Source organism: Hippocampus comes, unplaced genomic scaffold (assembly GCF_001891065.2).
Source record: "Hippocampus comes isolate QL1 unplaced genomic scaffold, H_comes_QL1_v1.1 scaffold195, whole genome shotgun sequence".
NCBI classification, from domain to species: Eukaryota; Metazoa; Chordata; class Actinopteri; order Syngnathiformes; family Syngnathidae; genus Hippocampus; species Hippocampus comes.
This window is the reverse complement of record NW_017806076.1, coordinates 1,168,977-1,192,194: the sequence shown is the minus strand read 5'-3', so window position 1 is coordinate 1,192,194 and position 23,218 is coordinate 1,168,977. Positions and strand designations below refer to the sequence as shown.

Below are 23,218 nucleotides of genomic sequence, written 5' to 3'. Positions count from 1 at the left end.
AGGTCCATTGACTGGCCCCTTTATGTCGCAATAAAACAGCATCTGGGCTTGTCCAGACACGATCAGGTAACAACAGGTGGCTGCTTTACTGCCTCTGCTCGTTTACACTGTAGGAACGGCTACCGAAACAAATGCCACGAGGTAGATGACAGTAGTTGGTAATTGGAAATTGAAATGGTGGAGCAGCTGCGCTTTCTCCCATCGTGTCGTACTGGAGATACGTTTCAAACTGATACCACGGGGTGATCAGAATCGACTAAATAGGGAAGTGGAATGCTGATGGATTTATCATGCGAGCTTTTCAAGAGTGACCGAAACCTGTGAAGGGAAATTGGTCGATGCCTGAATGGCGCACTCCGGTGGTCCAGTGGTTAGCGCGTCGACCTCACAGTGCAGAGGTCGTGGGTTTGAGCCTGGCTCCGGCCTTCCTGTGGGGTGTTTGCATTTTCTCCCCGGGCCTGCGTGGGGTTTCTCCGGGTGCTCCGGTTTCCTCCCACATTCCAAAAACATGCCTGACAGGCTGATTGAACACTCTAAATTGTCCTCAGTTGTGAGTGTGAGCGCGGATGGTTGTTTGTCTCTGCGTGCCCTGCGATTGGCTGGCAAGCAGTGCAGGGTGTCCCCCGCCTGGCTGGGATAGGCTCCAGCACACCCCCCCGCGACCCTTGTGAGGAGATAGCGGATCGGAAAATGGATAGATGGATGAATTTGATAATCTATTGGAAGGGGGTTGTGGGGCTGGGGGCAGACTCGGGAGATTTAGTCGTGGTTATTTTGCCTTGAGAATATTCTGTATGCTGAATTTACTTTAAAAAAAATCCTCACATCCATCCACATAACTCTCCTTCTTTGAGGTCAAGTTGCCAGCAAAAGGCTTTAAAAAAAAAAAAAAGAAGCACACACACGCGGTGGGCAGATGGTCAAATCGTCATCCTGGCAATAAGTCAGGCAATCAGTCAAGCCAGCGTGCCAGTTGGCTGACGAGGATACGCGAGCATGACATCCCCGCCATGGTTGTGAAGTTCCAAGGCTGAAAAGGTGGGGCGCGCTGATTGAAGAAATGCGCCAAGCAACCTTCTATCCTTTCTTCCTTCACAGAGTTTTCTTCCTGTCTACGTACCATCGCTACATTTCCTCTCCCTTTCAGGGAAAAAAAAAATATATATAGATAAAGATATAGCATTTCAAAAAACGCAGATTAGACTCCCTGAAATACATTGGACGCTTTCTTATTGAAATGAGGTCCGGCCAGCGGCTTGTTCGGCCTCCCTCCCCGTTTTGACGGCAAAGCGATTATTCCAAATTCTGTGCGTGCGCCGTGCTCGCGAGGGGGCTGGCATGGCCGGATAACACAGGGGCCACAAAAAGCGACAATTTACCAACTGTGGCTTCATACATTTTGATCTACTGCTCCCTTCAACTGTTAGCATTTCATTTGAGCTGTCGGGAAGTTTAAAGGAATGTGTTTCCCTCTTTCTTCGCCTCCACCTCACCGCCCCGCTCTTGCCGTCCATCTATTGATGCCTGCCGCATGTGTTTTTGCCTTCATCCTGACAAATAGTCTCTCTCTCTCTCTCTCTCTCTCTCTCTCTCTCTCTCTCTCTCTCTCTCTCTCTTTTTTTTAACCTTCGATAACAGACCACCCCCCCAACCCCCATTGCGCTTTGAGTACAGCTTCAGACTGACGGGCTGTGAAAAACATGTCAACGAGGCCCCGTTTTATGTGCCCAGAGATGAGGGTGAGTGAAAGGAAGAGCGTGAAAAAAGATTGATAAATGTGCCAAAGTCGCATTTTAATTGAACTTGAAGCACATGTTGCAAGTATGCACAATTCATCCCAGATGTTTGCGCCAGCCATGTGCGCCACAAGGCAGCTATTAGCTGGATAACCTTTGCTCCAAAGGCTAAATGGGGTATTACATGGCCAAAAACTGGAGCACCTGTTTTTCATTGTGCTGAAGACCCCTTGTAGGCTTTTTTTTTTTGGCCTTGAATCACCATATGAGTTTTGACTGAAGAGATTACAGCGAGAACTGATAATAGCCACTTCATATTGATGAGACACCATCATTTTATGGAGGACACTCACTTGCTACAGTCAAAACAGGCTAACTAGTACACCGGATATAAAAAGTCTACACACCCCTGTTCAAATGGCATGTTTTTGTAAATATGAGACAGAGATACATTCTTATTGATATTATGCAACTGGTATTATGTCAATTTTTTTTTTCAAGAAGGGGAGTAAAATGTGGTTGCATAAGTGTGCACACCCACTTATAACTAGGATGTGAGTGTATTCAGAATGAAACAATCACATTTTCCCCATGTTTGAGACATTTTGTTATGGTCCGATGAAGCCAACATCAAACTTTTTGGCCATTTTGTCGAAAGGTATCAACACAACTTCGCTTATTACCAAAACAACACCGTGCCAGCGGTGATGTATGATGGTGGCAGCATCATGCTTTAGGGTTGTTTTCTTCAGTTGGAACTGGGGTGGTAGACAAGGTGGAGAAAAAGATGAGATCTTCAGAATAGCACATGCAGCATTAGCACAATACCCTTCGGCTTCTGCTTGAACTGCTGAAGTTTATTTGGGGTTAATTAGTGATACTCGGTGTATGTGGCAGGTATATGCTGAATTCCATCCAAACTCAATCTGAATGTGATTAGGCAACTAGGAACACAACTCATCCCATTTCCAAGAAGGTGCACAACCACATGTGCAAGCACATTATTTCGGATCCACAATTTATAGGTTACATTAAGTGGCGTAAGAAGTCTTGAGATTATTTGGTGTCACTCATATCACAAAAATCTGTCATTTCAACAGGGATGTGTCGACTTTTTATATCCACTAAACCAATAGAATACAGTATAAGCTTCTCCCTGATGTATGTAGTTTTTATTCCATTGATTCAAATTTGACTTGGATCTTTTCGAGTTGGTTCGTACCTGTAAAATATATTTAATATATGATACACTTTTTTTTTTGGGCTAGGTTTGTCATTGAATCTATATTTACATTCTCCCTAAGGAGTTGCTCATTTTACAGACAGAGGAGTACAATGCATCATACACAATGGTGTGGAAAAAGATCCATATCTCCTAACACTGTCACCATGAATAATGGAAACAATGGCACCATGACATGACACCCAATGTTATCCTTGTTTGTCAATAGCGGAAGGCACAAAGGGCAATCGTTATCCGTTACTGCTTCCTTTGGGGAGTCAAATTCTTCTCCCTCGGTCTAAGTCCCCATAGAGAATGTAAAACCAAAACAACCGTGTGCAGAGTGCAGCCACATTCCTACCAAAGGCCTCTTGTCACCTGCAGGTTCAGCATGGGCTGGCCAATTTGTGTTCATGTGCTCAAGAGCTATGTGTGTCGTGAAACAGTTGTCTCCCAGATGAGGAGAGGTTGTTTTTGGGGGGGGAGAGGAGGGGGTGGGTGAGAGAGAGAGAGCGAGAGAGAGAGAGAGAGAGAGAGAGAGAGAGAGAGAGAGAGAGAGAGAGAGAGAGAGAGAGAGAGAGAGAGAGAGAGAGAGAGAGAGAGAGAGAGAGAGAGAGAGAGAGAGAGAGAGAGAGAGAGAGAGAGAGAGAGAGAGAGAGAGAGAGAGAGAGAGAGAGAGAGAGAGAGAGAGAGAGAGAGAAGAGACTACCTCACACGGTTGACTGGTCACTGAAGGGCCTGCGCTGTGCTCAGCTAGGCTCCCCTAGCCTCAGGAGGACTTGACACAGATAAGATACACACTGCAATCATGTCCCGCTCACGGGCTTACTGCTCACTGCTCTCGCTGTCTTTTTCTCCATGTCTATCTTGCCGTATCACATGCACATACCCGCGCACGCACACGCATACACACACACGATACGTCCGGATGTCTCATTCGCACCCTCGTGTCCAGGACTGATGTTTATCAATCTTGATCGTTGTAATCCTCACGTCTTCATCCAATACAACATCCTGGCACTATTTTATAAATGCACGCACATGTAATACTTGGGAGTAAACATTTTATGCAGTCTCCTCCAAAAATATTGGAACGGCAAGGTCGATTCCTTTTTTTTTTGTTGTATACTGAAGACATTTGGGTTTCACATGAAAAGAGGAAGATGAGGCAAATGTTCAGAAGTGCACCTTTTTTTTTCTTTTTTTTTTGCCCAGACATGTGTTAAACAACCCAGGAGAGAACAACTTTTGCTTTAAGCTATCCACTCTTTGCATGAGTGAAACGGGGGTTATCTAACAATAACTCGCTCGCGTCATCGTGGTAAATGCACCGGTGCTTTTCTCAGAGAATATCAATGAAATGGAAGAGACGTGCTCAAATTGTGAAATAACAAACTGAATTCTGAACTTTTATTCAGCGCAGTCTTCAGTCCACACACAAAAAATGATTACCACAGTGACTCAAACGCTAAAAATGAATGTCCGTATCTGCGCCTTTTATCTCAACCTCAGATCGTCTCATCCTAATATTACATAGATGCGCTTAACAAACACATACAAAGAATACATTTATGTTTTAAGATTGAAAAGTCTCCCTTTATTTTTTCCAGCGTGGTACAGTATAGTTAAAAGAAAATAGCTGCTATTTATGTAAAATAGCATATTAGCATGGCATAAGTCTGTCCTATGATTGTAAAACAGCTTCGGCTCGTTGACCCATCTCAAGATAAATGAAGATTATATGATTTATGCTGTTAACCAAGCGTGTTAGGGTGAAGCCGGGTTCTCATCTGAAGCAGCACCTTCCCCGGACCCGCCACCCCTCCCTCAGTCACGGCACTGTGCAATCGTTCAGATAGCAACATGGCACAATGTAATTGCACTAAAGAGAGCACTGGGATTCTCCTTTTTTTATTTTTTTTTTATCACCCTTCTGTGAAAAAATAAAATATAAAATAAAAGAAACGTGTGACGGAAATCTTCTTGGGAGGCTATTGAGCTTGCAGTGCAGCAGGGTTGTCCTCGAGTATCAAGGGGGTCTCTGCCGGCATAATGGGAGTCTGCATTCTTTTCTTCTCGCCGCCTCTGAAGGATGAAAAGCCTTCCACTGTAAAAGATGCTATTGACTTTTCCGCTTCGTTTTTCCCATCCCATCTCAGTTTTTTTTTTTCCTTTGACGTTCTACAGAGATGCCGGTTGGAACTGCATTTTAATCATGTTTGGGTAATGGAGGTAGAAGGAGTGGAAGCGGGGAGGAGGGTGAAAGGTGTGAAGGAGCATTGTCTTTCTATGCAAACCGTACGGCATTGTTTGTTTGTTTGCTTCTCCGCTTTGCCGCACACATTCATGAGGTGGATCATCTCTCAAACGGTCACGATTCCCTCCAGACATAGTCACGGCTTTTTCTTTGGTCTCATTTTCATACTCTTAACAATCCATTTGAGTTTGTGGACTTGGAAAATTAAGATGCACATTTTATTTGCCCCTCTGCATGTAATGAAGTACAAGTGAGTCTGCGTCACTCTGAGGTTCCTTTGAGGCTTCCCATTTTACCCATAAAAAGTTGACATTTTTCACTGAACAATATTTTCCAAAGTAGATATGCTATTAGAAATGCGTATCGATCAAGCTCACACGTTTTTTTAAGACGTATTAATTAACTGCAAGCAGACAATGTACATCCAGTACAAAGAGCAAAATATGCGAGCTTCTTGACAGGGTGGACAATGACAGTGTTGACATTTTTTTTTTCTCTCAAACTAATGCTCGTATTTAATTAGCACGTGGTTGGCCTTCACTCAGCAACGTGATTCAGTGAGCAAGTTGAATGTGTACTGTTTAGCAAATGTATTTCAAATTTCTGTCATGCTTTTATACCCATTCATATTTCACGATGACAGAGTGGACTTGTCAAGCCAGGCATCATCCATCTCCAAACATGACAAAACAAAAGTGCACGTCTTTATTATGCAACTGTCCACCGTTTTAGCCTCCAATGAAGAGAAAGTGCTCGTTGTCATGTTATTGAGAAGTTTTCAGGGTATGACAGGGTGGACGGTAATTTCAGGTTCACATGAAATGCGATATGTTCAATTTGATTATGAAAATAGAGTACACGTGTTCAAAATGACTTGTTTTGTCAAATCACTTTTGAAGTGACTGATCATATCATGGTATGTGTGGACATGTTTAGCCACCTTTTTACGATTCTTTTTACGATTCTGCTACATTTTCTGGAGGTCGTCTTATTAGGGTACAAAGGCACTTTATAGTGGGATGACCCATGTAGAATATTTGCTAAGCCGTAGTCTCAAGGAAATAAACCAGCTATGAAAAGCATCATTGTGGACCTGTATTGTTATAACCATTTCTATGGTAAACCAGAGAAAAAAGTCTTACTCTTCAGTATTACAAGACTCTTTATTTCCAATCCTAGAGCTGTAGCTTTGACACCCTAATTTCCTTGAAAAATCAAGACAAATCTGACTGTAATCTATCCACAAGGAAACTAAACCAGAGGCCGCGGACGACAGCCGTGATAAAAACCATATCCTTGAGGATATGTTGGCTTCCTGGCGCTTTGAGTGGATGCTAGCAATGGTGGTAAGTGGGCATGCGTGTGGTTCCTCCAGTGTCTGCTACTGACTCCCGATGGTGTCTGTCACTGTCTTCTTGGGTCGCTTCCTTTTACGCCTGTCTTTCTGTCTCAACGGGTTCTATGTACCTGTCCCCTTTTCAGCCTCATGGTTGCCCAGACCACCCATCCTCTTGCACGTTCTGCACTTAACCCAGTCCCAACTTGGGGGCTCCAATCTCCGCTTGTCCTGAGGCTGATGGAGGGCACTAATGGGACCTCTCGCATGGCAGTCTGCTCCTGTCTTTTTATATTACTTCCCTGTAGAACTGCAAGGCGACAGCTGTAGATTGATTGAAGTGTGACAGTGTGTTAACTATACTCTGCCAGTGGGAGTGTATGCTGTGAGGTATTTAAGGGTGACCGGGGGAGTAACTCAAACTAACATCTGTAATTTCTGCCTTTGAAGAGGACACGATGCACCACTTATAGATTCACGCCAGTCGAGTCAACCGTAATCTGACATGATCTCCACTCCAGTATCATTTACAACAAAGTACCATGGTCGCACAAATGTTACTTATTTTCTAATCATGCTAAAAGTACAACTTGCTGGTTAAAGTTAAATTTATGCTGTGTCATTCTTTGAAAAAAAAAAGTGTGACAAATGAGAACAGGTGGCCAAAAGTTAATTAAGAAGCCACAAGCTGAACTTCCAGGAGCTTAGACTCCCTTCGTACCCGAAGCATATGTAGACAGGTGCCGAGGCATTTGGGTGATTTCAGCATGCTCGCGAGCGATTTTTCTGAAAAAGTGGCCTGAGAAACTAAAACATTCCACATTGCAGGGAAAAAAAAATATATACCAATGCTCGTTATGTCTTCCGTTGCAATGCAACTCCACAGCTGTTATTGTTCTCAATTACATACAAGAGCGACTGAACCAACTGCACTTTTTTTCCACTGATGAACTATGCATCAAAGCGCCAGAAAAGCCTTCGCCGCACTGTAGGTGAGGAGTTCCTGTGTGCTCTCACGCACCCAAAGTAACTTCTGCAGAGCGCCGTCACCGAAGAGCAGGTTGACGCTGGCACGCGTTCATTCTCAGTCGTCTCTGATTGGGCAGAATGTGGAGCACACCACTTGACAGGAGTGTCGTCTGGATTTGAAAGTCAGACGTGTTAGCAGGCAGCCGCCACCTTTTCTTTTAACAAGAGCCATAAATCTGTAATGAGCACAGAGGATGCATATTTTATTTATTTATTTTTTTTGAAGACGTGATCCCCTCACTTCACACCACAGCACTTTAAAGTCAATTTTTTTTTACCCTTACGAAATTCAAAAAAAGCCAATGTTAGCCTTTTTTGTTGTTGTTGATTTAGAAAAAAACTAAAATCAGCCATGAGACTTACAATGAGGAAGCGTGTTAATTTCTTCTTATTATTATTTTTAACTGAAGGTAATGAAAGCAACAACTCGCTTGTGGCTTTGCTAGCTAACAGAATACATTTTGTTCTGGTCATAATTTCAACAACATTTCTTTTATGACAGCACATTCAAATTTAGACACTATACTTGTATAAAAACAGGGATTTTCAAATGTGTTCCAATTTTTATGAAGTAAATTCAATAATATTAGGCAATGGAAAATATTAGTTGGTTCGGGATAAAAATGAAGTAAAAAAACGGACACGGCATTTCATCTATTTCACAAAATATGATAATCACAGCTGTTGAGATTTTTAAACAGCTTGAAGCAAGCACGTTTTGGATCTAAGATGGATAAATATTTTCTATCTGTCAAAGTGCACACAGCACGTTCAGAGTGGTTACGCTTAAAAATAATGAAAACAAACATGGAAAAAAAACGTGCTATCGTGTTTGAAGCACAGGGGTCATGGGGCATTATTATTTACTTTTTTAGCAACGGTACACAATGTAACACTTCAGCAAAAAAAAAAAACAACAAAAACATTTTTGTTTGAATAATTCTACATGTTGCAATGAAGCCCTGGCAGAGGGGGCAGAGGTGAGGCAAGGAGGGTTGCCATCAGGTTTCCACTTCTTTCTGGCTCTCACTTGTCTCCTGACTTGAACGTGTCCATAATGTGGGCGGCAAGGAGGTGACGAGACTAATTACTTGTGTAGAACCTTGTGTCTGCCTGGTCCACCCCCTGCAGGCTGTCCTAACTAATTTGACTTTGACTCTTTTGGAATAAACCTTTGCGCATGTACAAGTTCCCAAACATCTTTTTTTAACAGCTTCCATTTGTGACTGCGGGAGTGGGACAGGCATCATATCTTTATGCGGCCAGGTTACTCACTTGTGTGCAAGCAAACGTCCTTGGATCAGCTCTTGACAAAACGCCAGGCAAAACCCACTTCTGAGAGAGAACATGAACTAAAGAGGGTACAAAACGATGAGGACAGTTAAAAGTTAAATGACCATCATTTTTATTCAATACTCTATTCTTTGTTTTTTTACACGATTCACAACCCTCATTTATTGTGCAATAATCGTGTTATATATTTTGATACATTTTTATGCTTTAGAAACCATTTATGTCTGAGTTTTGGGGGGGTTGGAACGGATTAGGGCATTTACATGGAAAACACGTCTCTACTTACAAAATTTTCTTGTGAAGAAATTTCTTTATCAGTAAGTATCAGATATCGTATTTATGGAATTCCTGTCGAAAAAGGCAAACAGATGTAACGTTTGGCTCGCTGCTGAATAATTGACTAAAGTCCTTTATTAAAAAAAAAAAGATCTGATATATGTCACAGTGACAACTTCCTCAAAATAATGAAAACATCATGATTGAAAAGTTGTTAACCCCATTCTGGAGATATATGCAAAATTCCCAGTATTATTCATAAACTCGATTTGGAAATCGTGCATTTCTCAGCATCACTCAGATAACAAACGCACACAAAAAACAAAAAAGTCTTATTTTTTTCCCCGCGCTAGAAATCATCATCCGCTTTCCCTGCAAAATCAACAAGGATGCCTTGAGTTGCCCTGTGGGAGCCACGCATTAGCATTCTGTCACGTCTCATTTGACATTTCGATTTTTACAGTACGCAGTGGAAAGAGCAACAATGAGAAACAGGTGCAATTTTAGCACGGCGGTCACGTTTGGTTCAGACTAATCATGCGGCGTCAACGGGATTTATGCCGTTACATTAGATCTCATAGCTTTGTCATATTTATGACGCGAGGCAAAAGAGACAACAATGGGATTTTAGGTTGAAGCCGCCCTCAAAATGGCTCTGTGCTTCCAGCCGTAGATATAGGACAGATATTTGAGTCCGTCGTATAATTGACTTTGTCCTCGGTGTCCGCTCGTGTTTGGCTCGAGGCTTTAGGTCAGGGAAGGACAAAATGTCTTTGCGCACTTTTTCTCTCCCCGCGTGACGATGGAAGAGAGCCGCACGACGCGTATTCCCGCTGGTAAATATTTAATCAAGCGTTTGAATGAGTTTACCACAAGTCGCCGCCGAGTGCAACGTGGTTCGCCTGACTTTGCTGTTTCGGCGCGCCGCCTTTGTGCATCCGCATCACTTTAACAAGCGCATGCCTCCCCTGTCCCCGCTGATGAGAGCACTCCCGCGGTGAACCTGCTCCGTGCACTTCGAAACGCAGCGGCTCGGCGTTGACGTAATGGCTTCGAATTCCTGTCACGCTTTCAAACGTATGATGCAAACCTTGGACACAAATCTCGCAGCGAAAAGATCACTGGATATTTCTCTTGCATGCCCGATGAGAGTTAAGTGATGTCAAGGAGTTTGTGATGCCCAAAGGAGAGCATGTCAGTTTGTCTTAGTGGACTTTGCGAATGCGCTTTTCCAGCAACCTTTGATACACGCATAATGTCCACAACGTTATATTATATATTAATCCAAGAACATCATGTGCCTGTCTAAGAAGTGGGAAGGAGAAAGTTGTCAAAATATGAAAGACGGTATCAACTGCATACCAACAAATATTCAGTGTTGAATGCAAACTTTTTGACAGTGCCAAATCATCCATCCATTTTCTGATCCACTTATCCACACGAGGGTCACGGGTGTGTTGGAGCCTATCCCAGCTGTCTTCGGGCAGTACTTGGTGTACACCCTGAACTGGTTGCAAGCCAATCGCAGGGCGCACAGAGGCGAAGAACCATTTGCGCTCACACCTTGTGACAATTCCGAGTGTTCCATTAACCTGCCATGCATGTTTTTGGAATGTGGGAGGAAACCGGAGTACCCGGAGAAAACCCACACCAGCCTGGGGAGAACATGCGACCTCCACACAGGAAGGCCGAGTGTCATATCAAGCAATCGCAATTTCTACTGTACTCAGGCTATTGGTACACCGCTTGTATTATAGGATTTGAAGTTGTAGAAGTTACGTTACCGTATTGTACTCAACTGAGTTGAATGCATACATGAAAGAATTACAGAATGGGAAATGCCGCTGTCTTTGTAGATTGACTGACAGTTGGTTGAGACTCTGTTCTCCTTCTTACCCGTGTCCGAATCTTGAAATATGCTTGCAAGGAACAGTTGCTTCAACCTATAACCGGAAAACATGAGAAGCTGTCCACTGTCGTAACCGCTGTCCCCGAAAGGGTTAATACCGTGAAAATTAACCTGAGAGCATTTTGTTTTTTGCTGTATTGGTTCTGTTTTGGATTCATAGCCGAAGCGGAGTCTTGATGTCTTGACGTAGTCTGTATTTCTGTTTGCCGGTGAACTTATTTCGACCCCCTGATAGTAGTACTCTAATATAGGCAATGGTCTGTTGTCTATTAACATCATTCCGGATTGACATTTCTATCAATTCTAAATGTCCAAAAAATGGCTTAACGTTGCTTTTTATGATGTACACTTGTGCTCTACTGTACCGTTATATACTGCCTGGTGCTAGCCTGACATTAAAGAAGACATATCATACTTGAGCACATCTCACTTTCAGTGGACAAATTACCTGAGATTGAATGTTCTTTTATTTGACAGCAGTCACAAATCCGGAGCTCCCCGACTGAACCGGTACTTACTATAACATATCACCACAAACACGTTGCACATGAACCTGCGCTCGCAGTCCATTAAAATGCACGATGCCTCACTCGTTAGGCGGGCTTATTACACGATCTGCCGGAATGATTCAAGCTGCGCGCTCTGAGCTCGGGTGCTGGGATTTGTCACATCCGTCGAGCGGGGGACCGCACCTTTAGCCTAATCGGAGCCAGGCGGAGTTGATTTTATGAGCTTTTGTCTCCGGGAAAAAAATAAATAAAAATAAAGCAGGCAATTGTCCTCGCAGGAATGGTATAAGACAGATGGACTGACAGGCCTTGTTTTTTTTTGGTCTTCCGAATGTGTTTTTGAGTCAGCCTCATTAACTATTTGTCAATATCTACGAACGTGGGCCTCAACCGGGGCCATGCATCAATTCCGGTGAGAAAGGGCATCGCAGTCCACACGCAAACTTACCGAGTTAAGCGGGGGACTATTATTGTCTTTGCGTCGGGCTGTACGTAATCATGTTTATAGAGTTACTCAGCAAGACCAGGTGTGCAAATCAAGCTTAGCTAATAGCTGTGGGGCGCGCGAGTGCGTGCGTGTATTGGGTTCCATTATAGGGGCAGGTTGCCTGTCTCCATATGTGCGCCGTGAGTGGGGAAGCTGGGAAAACAAGGATCTCCATGGCTCTCTGTGTTATTACTACCTCCCGCCTCAGCGAGTCTCGTTTGAAGACAGGAAATAGGAGTCAGACGGCAGTCCGAGGGGCATGTGGCAGTGGTTTATACTTGGGTGACCTCTGACCTATTCTTTCCACCCCGCCCGTTCTCTCACACCTCTCCCCGCGTGTCCCTCCGAGGTAAAAACGTCCTGATCCGGCCCGGCCCGCCCGGGATGGACGGCGACCGACTGGATGCTCTGAGATTTGTTTGAGCCAGCAATGAAAAGCAGATGGAATCAGAGGAACTGATTCACCAGAGGAGGAAGAAATAATGGGAGACTCGTCAAAGTCTTTGCAAAAGCAAATAAACCCGTTGCTTTGTGGCCAGTCATATCTGTTTGTCTTGGGTGGTTTGCGGCGGAAGCGGTGCGGACTCGCCGACTGTCCCACGGTTCATTTTGAAGATTATCAGATTAGGGATGGAGAGCGGAAGGACCTTTTCCGGAGTCCGTCACTTGTCATGACAACAGCACGGTCGACCGCTGCATCCTTACGATTTGTCACGTGTGGATTCGCATTTTCTTTTTTCTTTTTTTTTTTTCAATTAAAAAAAATACTCTGAAAATATTTTTTTGTTGTTTTTTTGCGTTTTTTTTGAGCGGCACTTTCTTCCCCCGTTTCCGAATGAAAGACGAATACTGAATGTTTATCATCGTTTTTCAAAGAACTTCACTGGTCAACATTTTTTTTTCCATCCGAGATGCAAGTAAACTTTTTTTAGATTAATTTCTTTGCGCTCATTCCAAATCTGCCCTTTTTTTAAAATCTCTAGCACAACAGGTTCTCATAATAATACTAATAACACTAATGTCATTTAAATTTCATAATTTTTATCAATTAAGGTCCAGTAGCAGGTGAAATGTTTTTTTCCTGCATTATTTGGATTATTATCATTATTACTGCTATTAAAGTTTTTGGAGGTCAAACGTCAAAACAAAAAATGGAAATATCTCAAAAACCTGATGCGCTCCGAAAAAAAAGTAAACCCATTTTTGAAAATCATCATCAAAAATACAATTAGGGACACACAAGCCATCTCTGTTAAAAATGTATTGATTACCAGTGTAATGAAACAGTCAATGACACTCAGTAGCCAAACATTTTTTATGAAGAAAATATGTTTCACAATTTTCAGGAAACGGTTCAGAAAGATGACCAATGAAACCGTCTTCCTTTGAGAGGGAAAAAAAAGTGGCCTTTTTTTTCTTTTCAAGTTAAGGAGGACTCCCATTTAGGATCATACCTCGTCTTTCGGATTGTTGCAGCCCACCTCTTGTTATTCCCCTCGTTAGATTCCGACGCATGCAAACCAAACCCGCTAACACGTGTCAAGCGCCCCCTGTCACCTGATTGTGGCCGCGTTGCCCCCGTTTCTATTAGTAAGGTGACTTATCAACTGTCACATGACTCACTCACTTCTTCCAGTAAGATTCTGAAGTTGTTTGGCTGTCAAAAGCAGACCGGCCCCGACCCTGCCCCTCTCGATGGCGTCAATGATAATGATGTCACGGCTGATGACATCATCACAGCTTGCCAGGCAGTTGAACAATCGGGCGCAGCCTGATCTTGGCAGCACCGAGCGAGCGAGAGCTGGAGGAGGGGAAAAAAAAAACAAAAAAAAAAACGAGAGAGGACCTCAAAGATTGATGTTTCCATTTGGCTTTCTGTTGAATTCCGCCGCCCCGTTAACATATTCAAATTGTCCGTGTGAGCTTTTGTACGGAGGAAAGCGTTTTGATTTGTTCTGCCGACTTTATATCTCTATTACCGCCTGGAATGAACACAGTCAATTGGAACAGGATATCCGGCGATTTGGCTCCCCCGGTGCAAGCCTTTGACGCTATTTAACATGTATTGTTCCCACGGAAGATTGCCTTTGCCCAGCCTCTCTCCTTTGCATTTCTCCTTGCTCCCTGCTCCCTTACATCTCTTCCCGTCGCACCCCGCCTGCGTCTTCCTCCCCTTGCCCACAACCCTATCTGCGCTTTTGCAGGACTCTGAGAGGAAGGGCTTCATGAACAAGCTTTATGCCATTCAGGACGTGTGTATCAGTGTGCAGAATGCGCTGGATGAAGTGGCCTCCTATGGCGAGAGGATAAAGAAGTAAGTCGTAAGCCTGCTCCTCGGCGCCCGGCCCGCTGCGCTTTGTGCTCCGCTCCACACGTCCCGGTGTTTTTCTGCACTGCCAGGTTGCCCCACTTTGCCTTGCCAGCCTGATTAAAACTTTGTCGCCAGAAACGCTGCCAGCATGACAAAACAGATGCTCCTCCATCCTCCTGAATCATATACTGCTTGAACACCCCGACGGCGCCCCCTGTCAATATTTTCTCACGACCCTTTTCCTCTCTTTCCAGCACTTTTAATTGGACTGTGCCTTTCCTAAGCTGGCTGGCCATCGTCGCTCTTGGAATGGCCACCGTTATTGTTTACGTCATCCCGCTACGATACATTGTGCTAGCCTGGGGTAAGCTATATTCACAAGTAGCCCTCTTGTGACATTAATGTGCATTTAACATGACGGCCGTGCCTTGAGCGACCTTCGGTGACCCCACTTTTTTTTTGGGGGGGGACGTGAGCCGTCGCTTGGCCACGGATGTTAGAAGTCTCTGGTAACATTGTCCACTGTCGGGGAGCGAGGAGGATATAGACCAGTTCAGATAAAACGTGAAATACGTAAAGCATGAAACTGTTTCAATACATTCTGTAAAAATTTACGGGTTTTTTTTTGACAAAATTTGCCAACATTTGTCAGCCTGAGAAATTATGTCATATTTTTTGGGACACCCTGAGACTGGCTCAATTGTATCTTATGCTGTCCATATTTTTCCCATGCATGTACGCTGGAGAGAACAGCACAATGTCCATTGAATTGAAGCAAAAATTGTTTAAAATCTATTTCTTTGTCATGAGTGGATTTTTGTTGTTCTTGTTATTTTATAAAGGACATGTATTATTTGCAAAGCAATCGAGTTTTTGTCAAGGCGGACATCTTGATACATCTCTTCAGTGGTACATTGGTACCTAATGTTGTGGCCTACATGGTGTGTAAAATGTGCAAATGACCACTTGTATTTCCTCCCTTCTCACTCTCGTCTTTTTTCCACATGCCGATCCAGGAGTGAATAAATTCACCAAGAAGCTGCGAGACCCTTACGCCATCGATAACAACGAGATCTTTGATTTTTTGTCCAGAGTGCCCTCCGATGTCCAAGTGGTGGGTAAACCTCCCATAGTTACCTTCATAATCAACCCGAGCAGTTATGCATTGCTGTTTTTTTTTTAAAATTCTCTTTTGAATAGTTGTTTGCATTTTTTTTCATTCTTTTGTTTTGCACTGTGGACATCTTTATACAAATTTATTTGAAGCCATTTGGCCTCTGAAGTGTGAAGCAACATCTCCATGTGGTTTTGCCTCCACCATAAAATTGGAGATCAGATTTCCTTGTCACTAAAAACTACAAATGTGTTTTTCGGGACAGTGCGCTGGCCATAAGAACATGCAGTTGAAAGTGCAATTAAGCAGCGGCTTGTAAAAACAGCTCATGTTATCCGGCACCAACGGAATACGTCGTAGCCGCTGCGCCCCGCTGCGCCCCGTTCACCACGCACATTTTTGCGACCTCGAGCCTGATATGACCACTCCCCTGGCACATCAGCGGGCCAAACTTCCTCTTTGATCACTCGCTGTCTTTCATCTTTACAAGGTCATATTCCTCGCTCTTCTGCACGCCTCCGCGAGACCCCCCCTCTGCTTTCCCCAATTCGACCCTGGTGCAACTTTACAGTGCTGCGTGTACATTTTTTTTTTTTTGTAAGGGGGAGCTGTTGCAGTTATTTGCGCCAGGCAGGTAGCCGTCACATTAAATTAGCCCAAGCTGTCCCCTCCGGCGAAGTGCAACCACCTGACACACCTGGAGCCTAAAGGGAGAAGGGATGTAAAGGGGCACAAGCCCAGCAGGTACAAGGCCTTTACAAGGACCCTAATGAGGGCCCGCTAGATGGGGGGGCCTTGGGGGTTGGGGACATTCTGGTCTGGTGTGATGCACATGTCGTCTCAGCTGTGATCATTTCAGTGCTACTGTCACAGTGTTTGAGTTTCTTTCTTTGGATTATGTCGAGATGCAGTGCAATGGATCATCAAATCAAGTCGAATTAGGTTTGGTTATTGTATCCCTCTGGGAAACATTTTGATATTGAAACGTGCTAAAAATTAGTCTTTTACGATCATCAAAATAGGACAGCCGCTATATATTATGACAAGCCGTGCCTTTGAAAAAAATCCAGAAGAGATCCACTGTGGTTGTTTTTGACCAAGTGTCTATCGTTACTCAATTTCAATGATTCTCAAAGTGTGGTGCATGTTGGTCAGGATTGGTGGTACTTTTTTTCTTTGGAGCGGAAACAATGCTCAATTTCAGGGGTGTCAAACTCATTTTTGCCGCGGGCCACATTGATGTGACCGTTTTCCCTGGAGGGCCGTTATGACCGTGAAAGCATTTAAATATGTCAAGAATAATGGTTGATTCAATGATAGTTTAAGTTACTATAATGAGGAGTTTGGTAACAAGAAAATGCTGACAATATCTCTCATATTTATTACATATGAGAAGTTGAAATTTTGGTCCAGATTTTAGCAATCATGCTAGAAGTTGACATGTTTGATTTGTTCTCGCGGGCCACATAAAATGATGTGGCGGGCCAGATCTGGCCCCCGGGCCTTGAGTTTGACACCAGCGCTCTATTTGATTGCAAACTCAAGCTCATAGGCGGTATTCATTGTCATGTCATTGTCTCAAAATTATGATCAAGTGTAATTTGTTTGACTTGTTTGGCTCCAGCATATGCATCGTACCGTTTCTTCAGCCTCCAAATGTAATCGTCGGCCTTTTCGGCAGGCTTCACAAATGACTGACACAAGCCACCTAATAACTCTGTCAAATACTCGTATAAGTGGAGCTCTCCGGTGGCGCGTCGAGGGCGCAACAGACGGGCTGACGTTTTTAACCACCTTTTCCTAAAGTTTCTCTGTGGGTAGCGTTTAAAGGGACCGGCTTATGTCACTGTGCATACATTATAGAGCCGCCCGGTCGAAGCCGAGAAAGGTCAATTGATTTCAATACAGGATGAGCGGATGCCATCTTTACAGACATGATCAGAGAGTTCATGTCCTCTCAATCGTGACCAAACCGGAGTACGTTTATGCGGGGCGACGTCTTCTCTACCTGCCGTTTGGGAAGTGTCAGTGCAATATTATGTTTTACAACACCATTAGCCGTGTGAGCTGGGGAGTGTCTAAGTGGGGCCAACGCAATTAGCATGCCAAGTGGCCATTTATGATTGGTGTAAAGGCGCCCGATCAGGCCCCAGTACAAAAATAAGCGCCGGTTCCAATTTAGCGCCTAATGAACAGCAGGGAGTTAGGTTAATATTTTTAGACAGCATTTATGGACGGGATTAAACCCTCTGCGTGAATAAACGGGTCAAAGGCAGGATACTTAAAGAATGATGTGTTGCCAGATGCGATTGCCCACATCCACTAGGGGTGTCGTTCACCTTTGCGTTGTCCTTATTTGACAACTCCAAACTCGGGGCCAATTCGTCTCCATTCGGTGTTTGCCACAGTGGGGGGAGGGGGGGGGCAAGACTCAAAACTTTTCTTGCTTGTTTTCTCCCCAGCTTGTGTCACCTTGACAGGTCATTTCTCTGTTGAGGGGGAAGTGCGACAATCTTCCCACTTGCGTCTGCTCGGAGCCATGTCAAACCCTGTTGCTCACCTTAGATTGATAATAGAGTTCAAATCGACATCGCAATCTAGAAGAATGCAATTTTCTAATCGCAAAGGCCACAATTAAAAAAAAAAAACTTTTGTCCGGTGCCAGGCTAGAATTTAATGCTTGAGGGTGTCATAAAATACAAGGGAAGAGGACCTTGAAAAAAAAAGAAAAGAAATCTCACTAGTGAGGGGGGGTGGAAAGAATTCATTTCAACATGGGTGGTTCCCAACACCACTTAATTGATATATTTGAGTTTTTTTATTGCTGCGTTTTCTTTCTCTCACCGCCACCCACCCGCACTTTTGCTTTTTCCGCCCACACCGGCATCATCAAAACACTGTCAAAGGTTCGATCTGGGAGACAGCGGGTGAGGCAGAGCGGCAGGTTGCGGTGCGCTTTGCGGGTAACGCCGCCAAGCGCGGCAACACGGTGCGCGGCGGCGTCCCTTCAGCCGAGCGCACTTCAAAGCCTGTTTTGCACTTGTACTGTCAACATTTGGGAGGGGAGCGGAGAGGAGCGAGGGTGGAGCAGCCTTTGAGCACCGCTGGGTCTTTACCCAGCGCCTTTCTTGTTGTCTGTGTTCCCTTCAAGCTTCCCCTCTCAACGCTACCAAATTGCTTACGTGCTTGCCACAATTTACTTTCACCCAATTGCCGATTTTGCTTTTGTTTTGCTTAACGCCCCACTTTCTCCTCGCCTCCGCTGCCTTTTTTCGTCTGTTTTGTACTTTAACTAGCGCTCGTTGTCGGCATTATTTTGCCGTGTATGTTATTATAGGTGAGGCGAGCAGGGAGCCAAGGGTATAGCATCAGGCAGGCCTGTCACCTGTGAGGCGGATTTGAACCCGCGTGACGCACAAGCGCCGTTCTTTTCTTTCCCGGCTGGCAGCTCTTCACAGAGAGCCAAAGATTGTTTGATTGAGATATTGTTTTTTTTTTTTTTCCCATCCCTCACCTTTTTGTTTTTTTGTCAATCCCCTTCACTTCTTTTTACCGACAAGGCAACTTTTCTTTGTTTGTATGTGCACGCAAAGTTTTTGTGTTTGGACAGGAATGTCAGCGCGCGGATTTAAATTGCCACTTTCCCTTGTTTTTTTCCCTGCTGTTGTAGGCGTTTGGCCGTATAATAGGACCGCTAACAGCCTGCGATTCTGTACAATAGCTGTCCTAGTTTTGTAGCTTTACTGAGATGTGTAAAATAACACACTGTGTGGAAATTAGCGACATACTATTGGAGAAGCTTTGTTTTTCGGCGATGAGTGGTTTGATTAGAGTTTTTGTGATTATGCTGTCACTCAGGAAAGCGGAAAGACACGTTTTTTTGACATGTAAAGACGGACATGTAAATGGCATTCCAACGTCACGGATGCATCAGCCAATCAAAAATGCCATGTTGTCTCATATGAACACAACAGAAATTTTACATATACATACACACACACACACTAGAATACTAGATAATAGTAGAAAATACTTCCCTGTATATGTATTTATTTATATAATCACTGCCAGGTGCATGTTTAGACAACAAATATTTTTTGTTTAGGTTTGTCTCCAGTGTCTTAAAAAGTGGGCTACTTTCAGCGCTGCCTTTCTGCCATGATTGAGAAATGTGTTGCAGTTGGACGTTAATGTCAGTGAAAATTGTTCGGGTCAAACCAACAAGAACTGAACTTAGTTTTCGACTGAATTCTGGCGAGAACATTTTGGTTCTCTCGCCAATATCTCTTGGGTATCAGCCATCGATGAACCCTCACGTCACTGATGGCTGTCTGCGCGGGCAGTCTGCCAGGATTGTTATAGGCCAACAACAGAACTGCCACTGTCGGCGTGCGCACACGCCCACCCTCACACACACAGAGGGTCATATAAACCGCACTCAGCCCCCTGGGGTTTTTGCCCCGTTGTCTGCTTTCGTTGGCAGCGCTATAAAAGGATCCCCACCCACATGAGAACAGTATCTATCATCAGCCGGGTGTCCACATATCTCTGTCCGTCTCACCCACTCTTCTATTCTTTGCTCTCATCGTTTTTTTCCCCCCCCCTGTCCATTTTCCTTTGTCGCTCACACTGTCGTGTGCCCTTCCCCCTACTATCTTTCTGTCCATCACACCTCTCTTGTTTTCTCCACCTGGATTACTGTATTTCCTCCCGCTCGCTCTTTTTCCATCAGCGTTTCCCAGATTGAACCTTTCATTGACACCGAGGAGCATCGAGATCCGAACCATAGCCCGCTTGTTTGTAACAGGTTCTTGTGAGTGTTATTGTGTACGATACATGTGATACATAACGTTGATTTTGTGTCCGTCTTCATATTTGTGTATTCTCATTCTCACGCCATGGATAGCGATAGCGCTTCCCTCAACCAGCAGAAGGAGATGAAAGCTTGTTCAGCCATCACTCACCAGCGACTACTCTTGCTTGTCCACCACAAGACAGAACACAGCGAACACACTGACGCCAACTTGTTGTCGATGCGGAAAATCAGAGAGGACGTCAGTCAGTCAGACAGGCGGAGTAGCCGACAGTACATCCGCCTCGCAGGAATCCCCCAGACTGGCTTGCGGTGATGTGCTTGTTCATTCTGGCTAGCTCTGATCAGCGATCTGCCGGGATTGTCATGTATGCATCCATGAGCGTGTGTGTGGAAGTGTGAGGGACTGTCTAAATGTCCATCATTTGAGACAGGGGTGTCCAAACTTTTTTTTTTTTTTGTTTAACATCGAGAACAGCACAAAGAAAAAAATTAAAGCTGCAGGGACCGCTTTGCTTAAATCTCCTGCGTATTGGGTAATTGCACTTTCAACCACTAGATGGTGGCATGACTATTAATTTGTGACAATGTCAATTTGAAAGAACGGAGCCGGAAGTCGTGTATTTCAGTTTTAATGTAATCCTGCTTTTTAAGCCTACGGGAAGCAACAGCTGTAGCTTCATTTTGGAATGCACTTTTTTTGGCAAGATTATTGTTCTAGGTGGTGATCTCATAAGTTTGGTAGTTTGCTGTCAAGTCATTCAATATTCTTTGAAACAATTAATCGCACGATTTTCAATAATTAATTGTGATTAATCATATTTTTCTTCTTCTGCCCACGAGTACCACACTCCAGGCAGCAGTGTTGAATTGCAGGCCCAGTTGAGGGAACTTGAGTAGGGTTTTTAGCTCGGAGGTGATACACCAAAGACCGAGAACTTATTGAATTCGGCTTTGCAAAATGTGCAAAGTTCTTGAGATTTCGCGCGTCAAGTGTCAAGCAAGTAAAATTGGGTTCGATGTGCACCAACGTAGGCTGCATACAGGACATTTTCCGTGATCGATCATACGGTGTGGTATTTCTAAGAAAGTCCTCAAAAGTTAGTCGGCATGTAGTTGGTAGCGACGGTGAAACCCAAAGCCAAACAACACATTCAAAGGCTTCCAGTGGGTTGTTGTGCTCTCCTCTTGTGTCCCCCTCCTCTCCATGATGAGTCTGTTGTCTCTTGCAGGCTTTCCCATGAGCCCGTGCCCTGTCCTCTGTTTGATTGTGTGATCACTTCCCTTAGGCCACTGTTTCACATCTGTGGAAGCATGTGTTTATGGATATTCCGAGGGCTGAGTGTGTGTTTGTGTGTGTTGTAATCAGTGTGTAATCCCTTCCTTGAGGCCACTGTTCCACACAGCTGGAGTTAGAGAGCCTCTGTAGGCTTGGTGTGCTATTCGAGCATCCTTGGCTCGCTCCACCTGACCGGGTGGCGTGTGCATGTGTGTGTGTGTGTGTTTTGTGTACTTACGTTTGTGTGTTTTAACAGGTGCAGTATCGAGAGCTGAAACTAGATCCCAATCCTAGTCCAAATAAAAGGAAGAAAAACAACCCCGGGTAAAAGTCTTCTCCTGTCCACTTCCTGTGTGCTGCTCCATGACTGGACTCTTGAGGAGCAAGAGGGGGGGAGGGCCGGTTGGAACCCAACGTGACCCGGGTCGAACTTCTTCCATTATGTCTGGTGTTATTCTCAGCGTCCATCACTGGGGCCTGTTGTGTAATTTTTGAAACAACAAAGAAATCGGATCATTCCTCTCCCCGTTTTGCCGAAATGATGGATCCGTATGTGCTTCATTTCTGGGTCGCCCTTGGATCACACCAAACGAGAGCCTGTTCCTCATGTCATGCACCAAAACAAAAATGAAGTGCACCGCTGTTGATCAGTAAAGAAGCCTCACGAATGTCCCTTTTGTTAGACCTGGTTGAAATGCCACCAAGATAACTTGGTGTCTTCCTCTCACACTGATGATGCCGCACTCTATGGCAGCCATTTGGACTGAACTAAACCGAAGTTTTGTTTTTCTGCACATACACTAAATGTGTTTTTAAATGCATTTTGACTTCAAAACAGCCATTTCTGGGATGTATTTATTTATTTTTTTTAATTTGTGACGGATTACCCAGGGTCCTGGCTCACAATCTTTGATGTCCCACAAGGAATGAGTTTGAGTTCTTCCACACCAAATTCATCCCAGCATGCAGTTATGGACCTTGCGTCGTGCTCTGGGCAGGAGAAAACTCCCCAAACTCCTCCTAATAGTTGGGAGCATGCAGTTGTCCAAAATGTCTTGGGAAGATAAAACTCAATGGTTCGAAGTCCACACAAGATCACACAACCCCACCCACGTGTATACACGGCAGACGTGCACGTGCTCACAGACATTTTTAAGTCTTTTTTTTTTTTTAACATATATTCAAGATATTTTAATTTATTGCATCAAGGAATTGGTTGTCTTTTTGTAAATAAAATAAAAAATATGAGTTAAGAGTTCTTTTATTAAATAATTGGTGAGTTAATTCACTCATTTCCCACCATGCAGGATGCATGAACAACTCGAGGACCATTCCATGAAAATGAATGGGAAGTCAGCCATTTTGGTTTTAAGGAGCCATTTTGTCATTTCCAGGGCTTGAACTTTGACAAATGCGAGTGAACTTGCTCAAGGGCACCTCAACAGTAGACTAGCATCACTTCAACAAGTTGACATTTTGTCTCAAACCAGTTTAATCCGCTTTCAAAATCCTTTCAGATAAGCGTGTGTTCTTATTGTGACTCTTGACTCGAAACTAGAGCGGAACAACACACGACTCCATGAAACCATTTTGGATGAATTAGAAAAGAAGAAATTGTGAGCCAGGCTGTCTTGTAAAGGGGGGTGG

General features: G+C 44.1%; 1 protein-coding gene and 1 long non-coding RNA gene across 3 annotated transcripts in view; both read left to right on the top strand.

Annotated features, from left to right (window-relative positions):
- mctp1a (multiple C2 domains, transmembrane 1a) overlaps positions 1-21,918 on the top strand; it is an 84,744-nt gene extending 62,826 nt beyond the window's left edge. Inside the window, exons 18-22 of one of the 2 annotated variants that reach the window (XM_019894634.1) lie at positions 6,463-6,561; positions 14,259-14,368; positions 14,620-14,729; positions 15,382-15,479; positions 21,828-21,918. In XM_019894634.1, the coding sequence (XP_019750193.1) occupies positions 6,463-6,561; positions 14,259-14,368; positions 14,620-14,729; positions 15,382-15,479; positions 21,828-21,899 (489 nt within the window). In that variant the 3' untranslated portion in view covers positions 21,900-21,918. The remainder of the gene's footprint in view (positions 1-6,462; positions 6,562-14,258; positions 14,369-14,619; positions 14,730-15,381; positions 15,480-21,827) is intronic. The other variant, XM_019894635.1, reaches the window with a different exon arrangement.
- On the top strand, positions 16,578-21,047 carry LOC109530723 (uncharacterized). The gene is made up of 3 exons (XR_002171059.1): positions 16,578-16,588; positions 17,767-17,772; positions 20,696-21,047. It is a non-coding gene; the product is annotated as an uncharacterized LOC109530723 (long non-coding RNA).
- Positions 21,919-23,218: the final 1,300 nt, after the last annotated feature.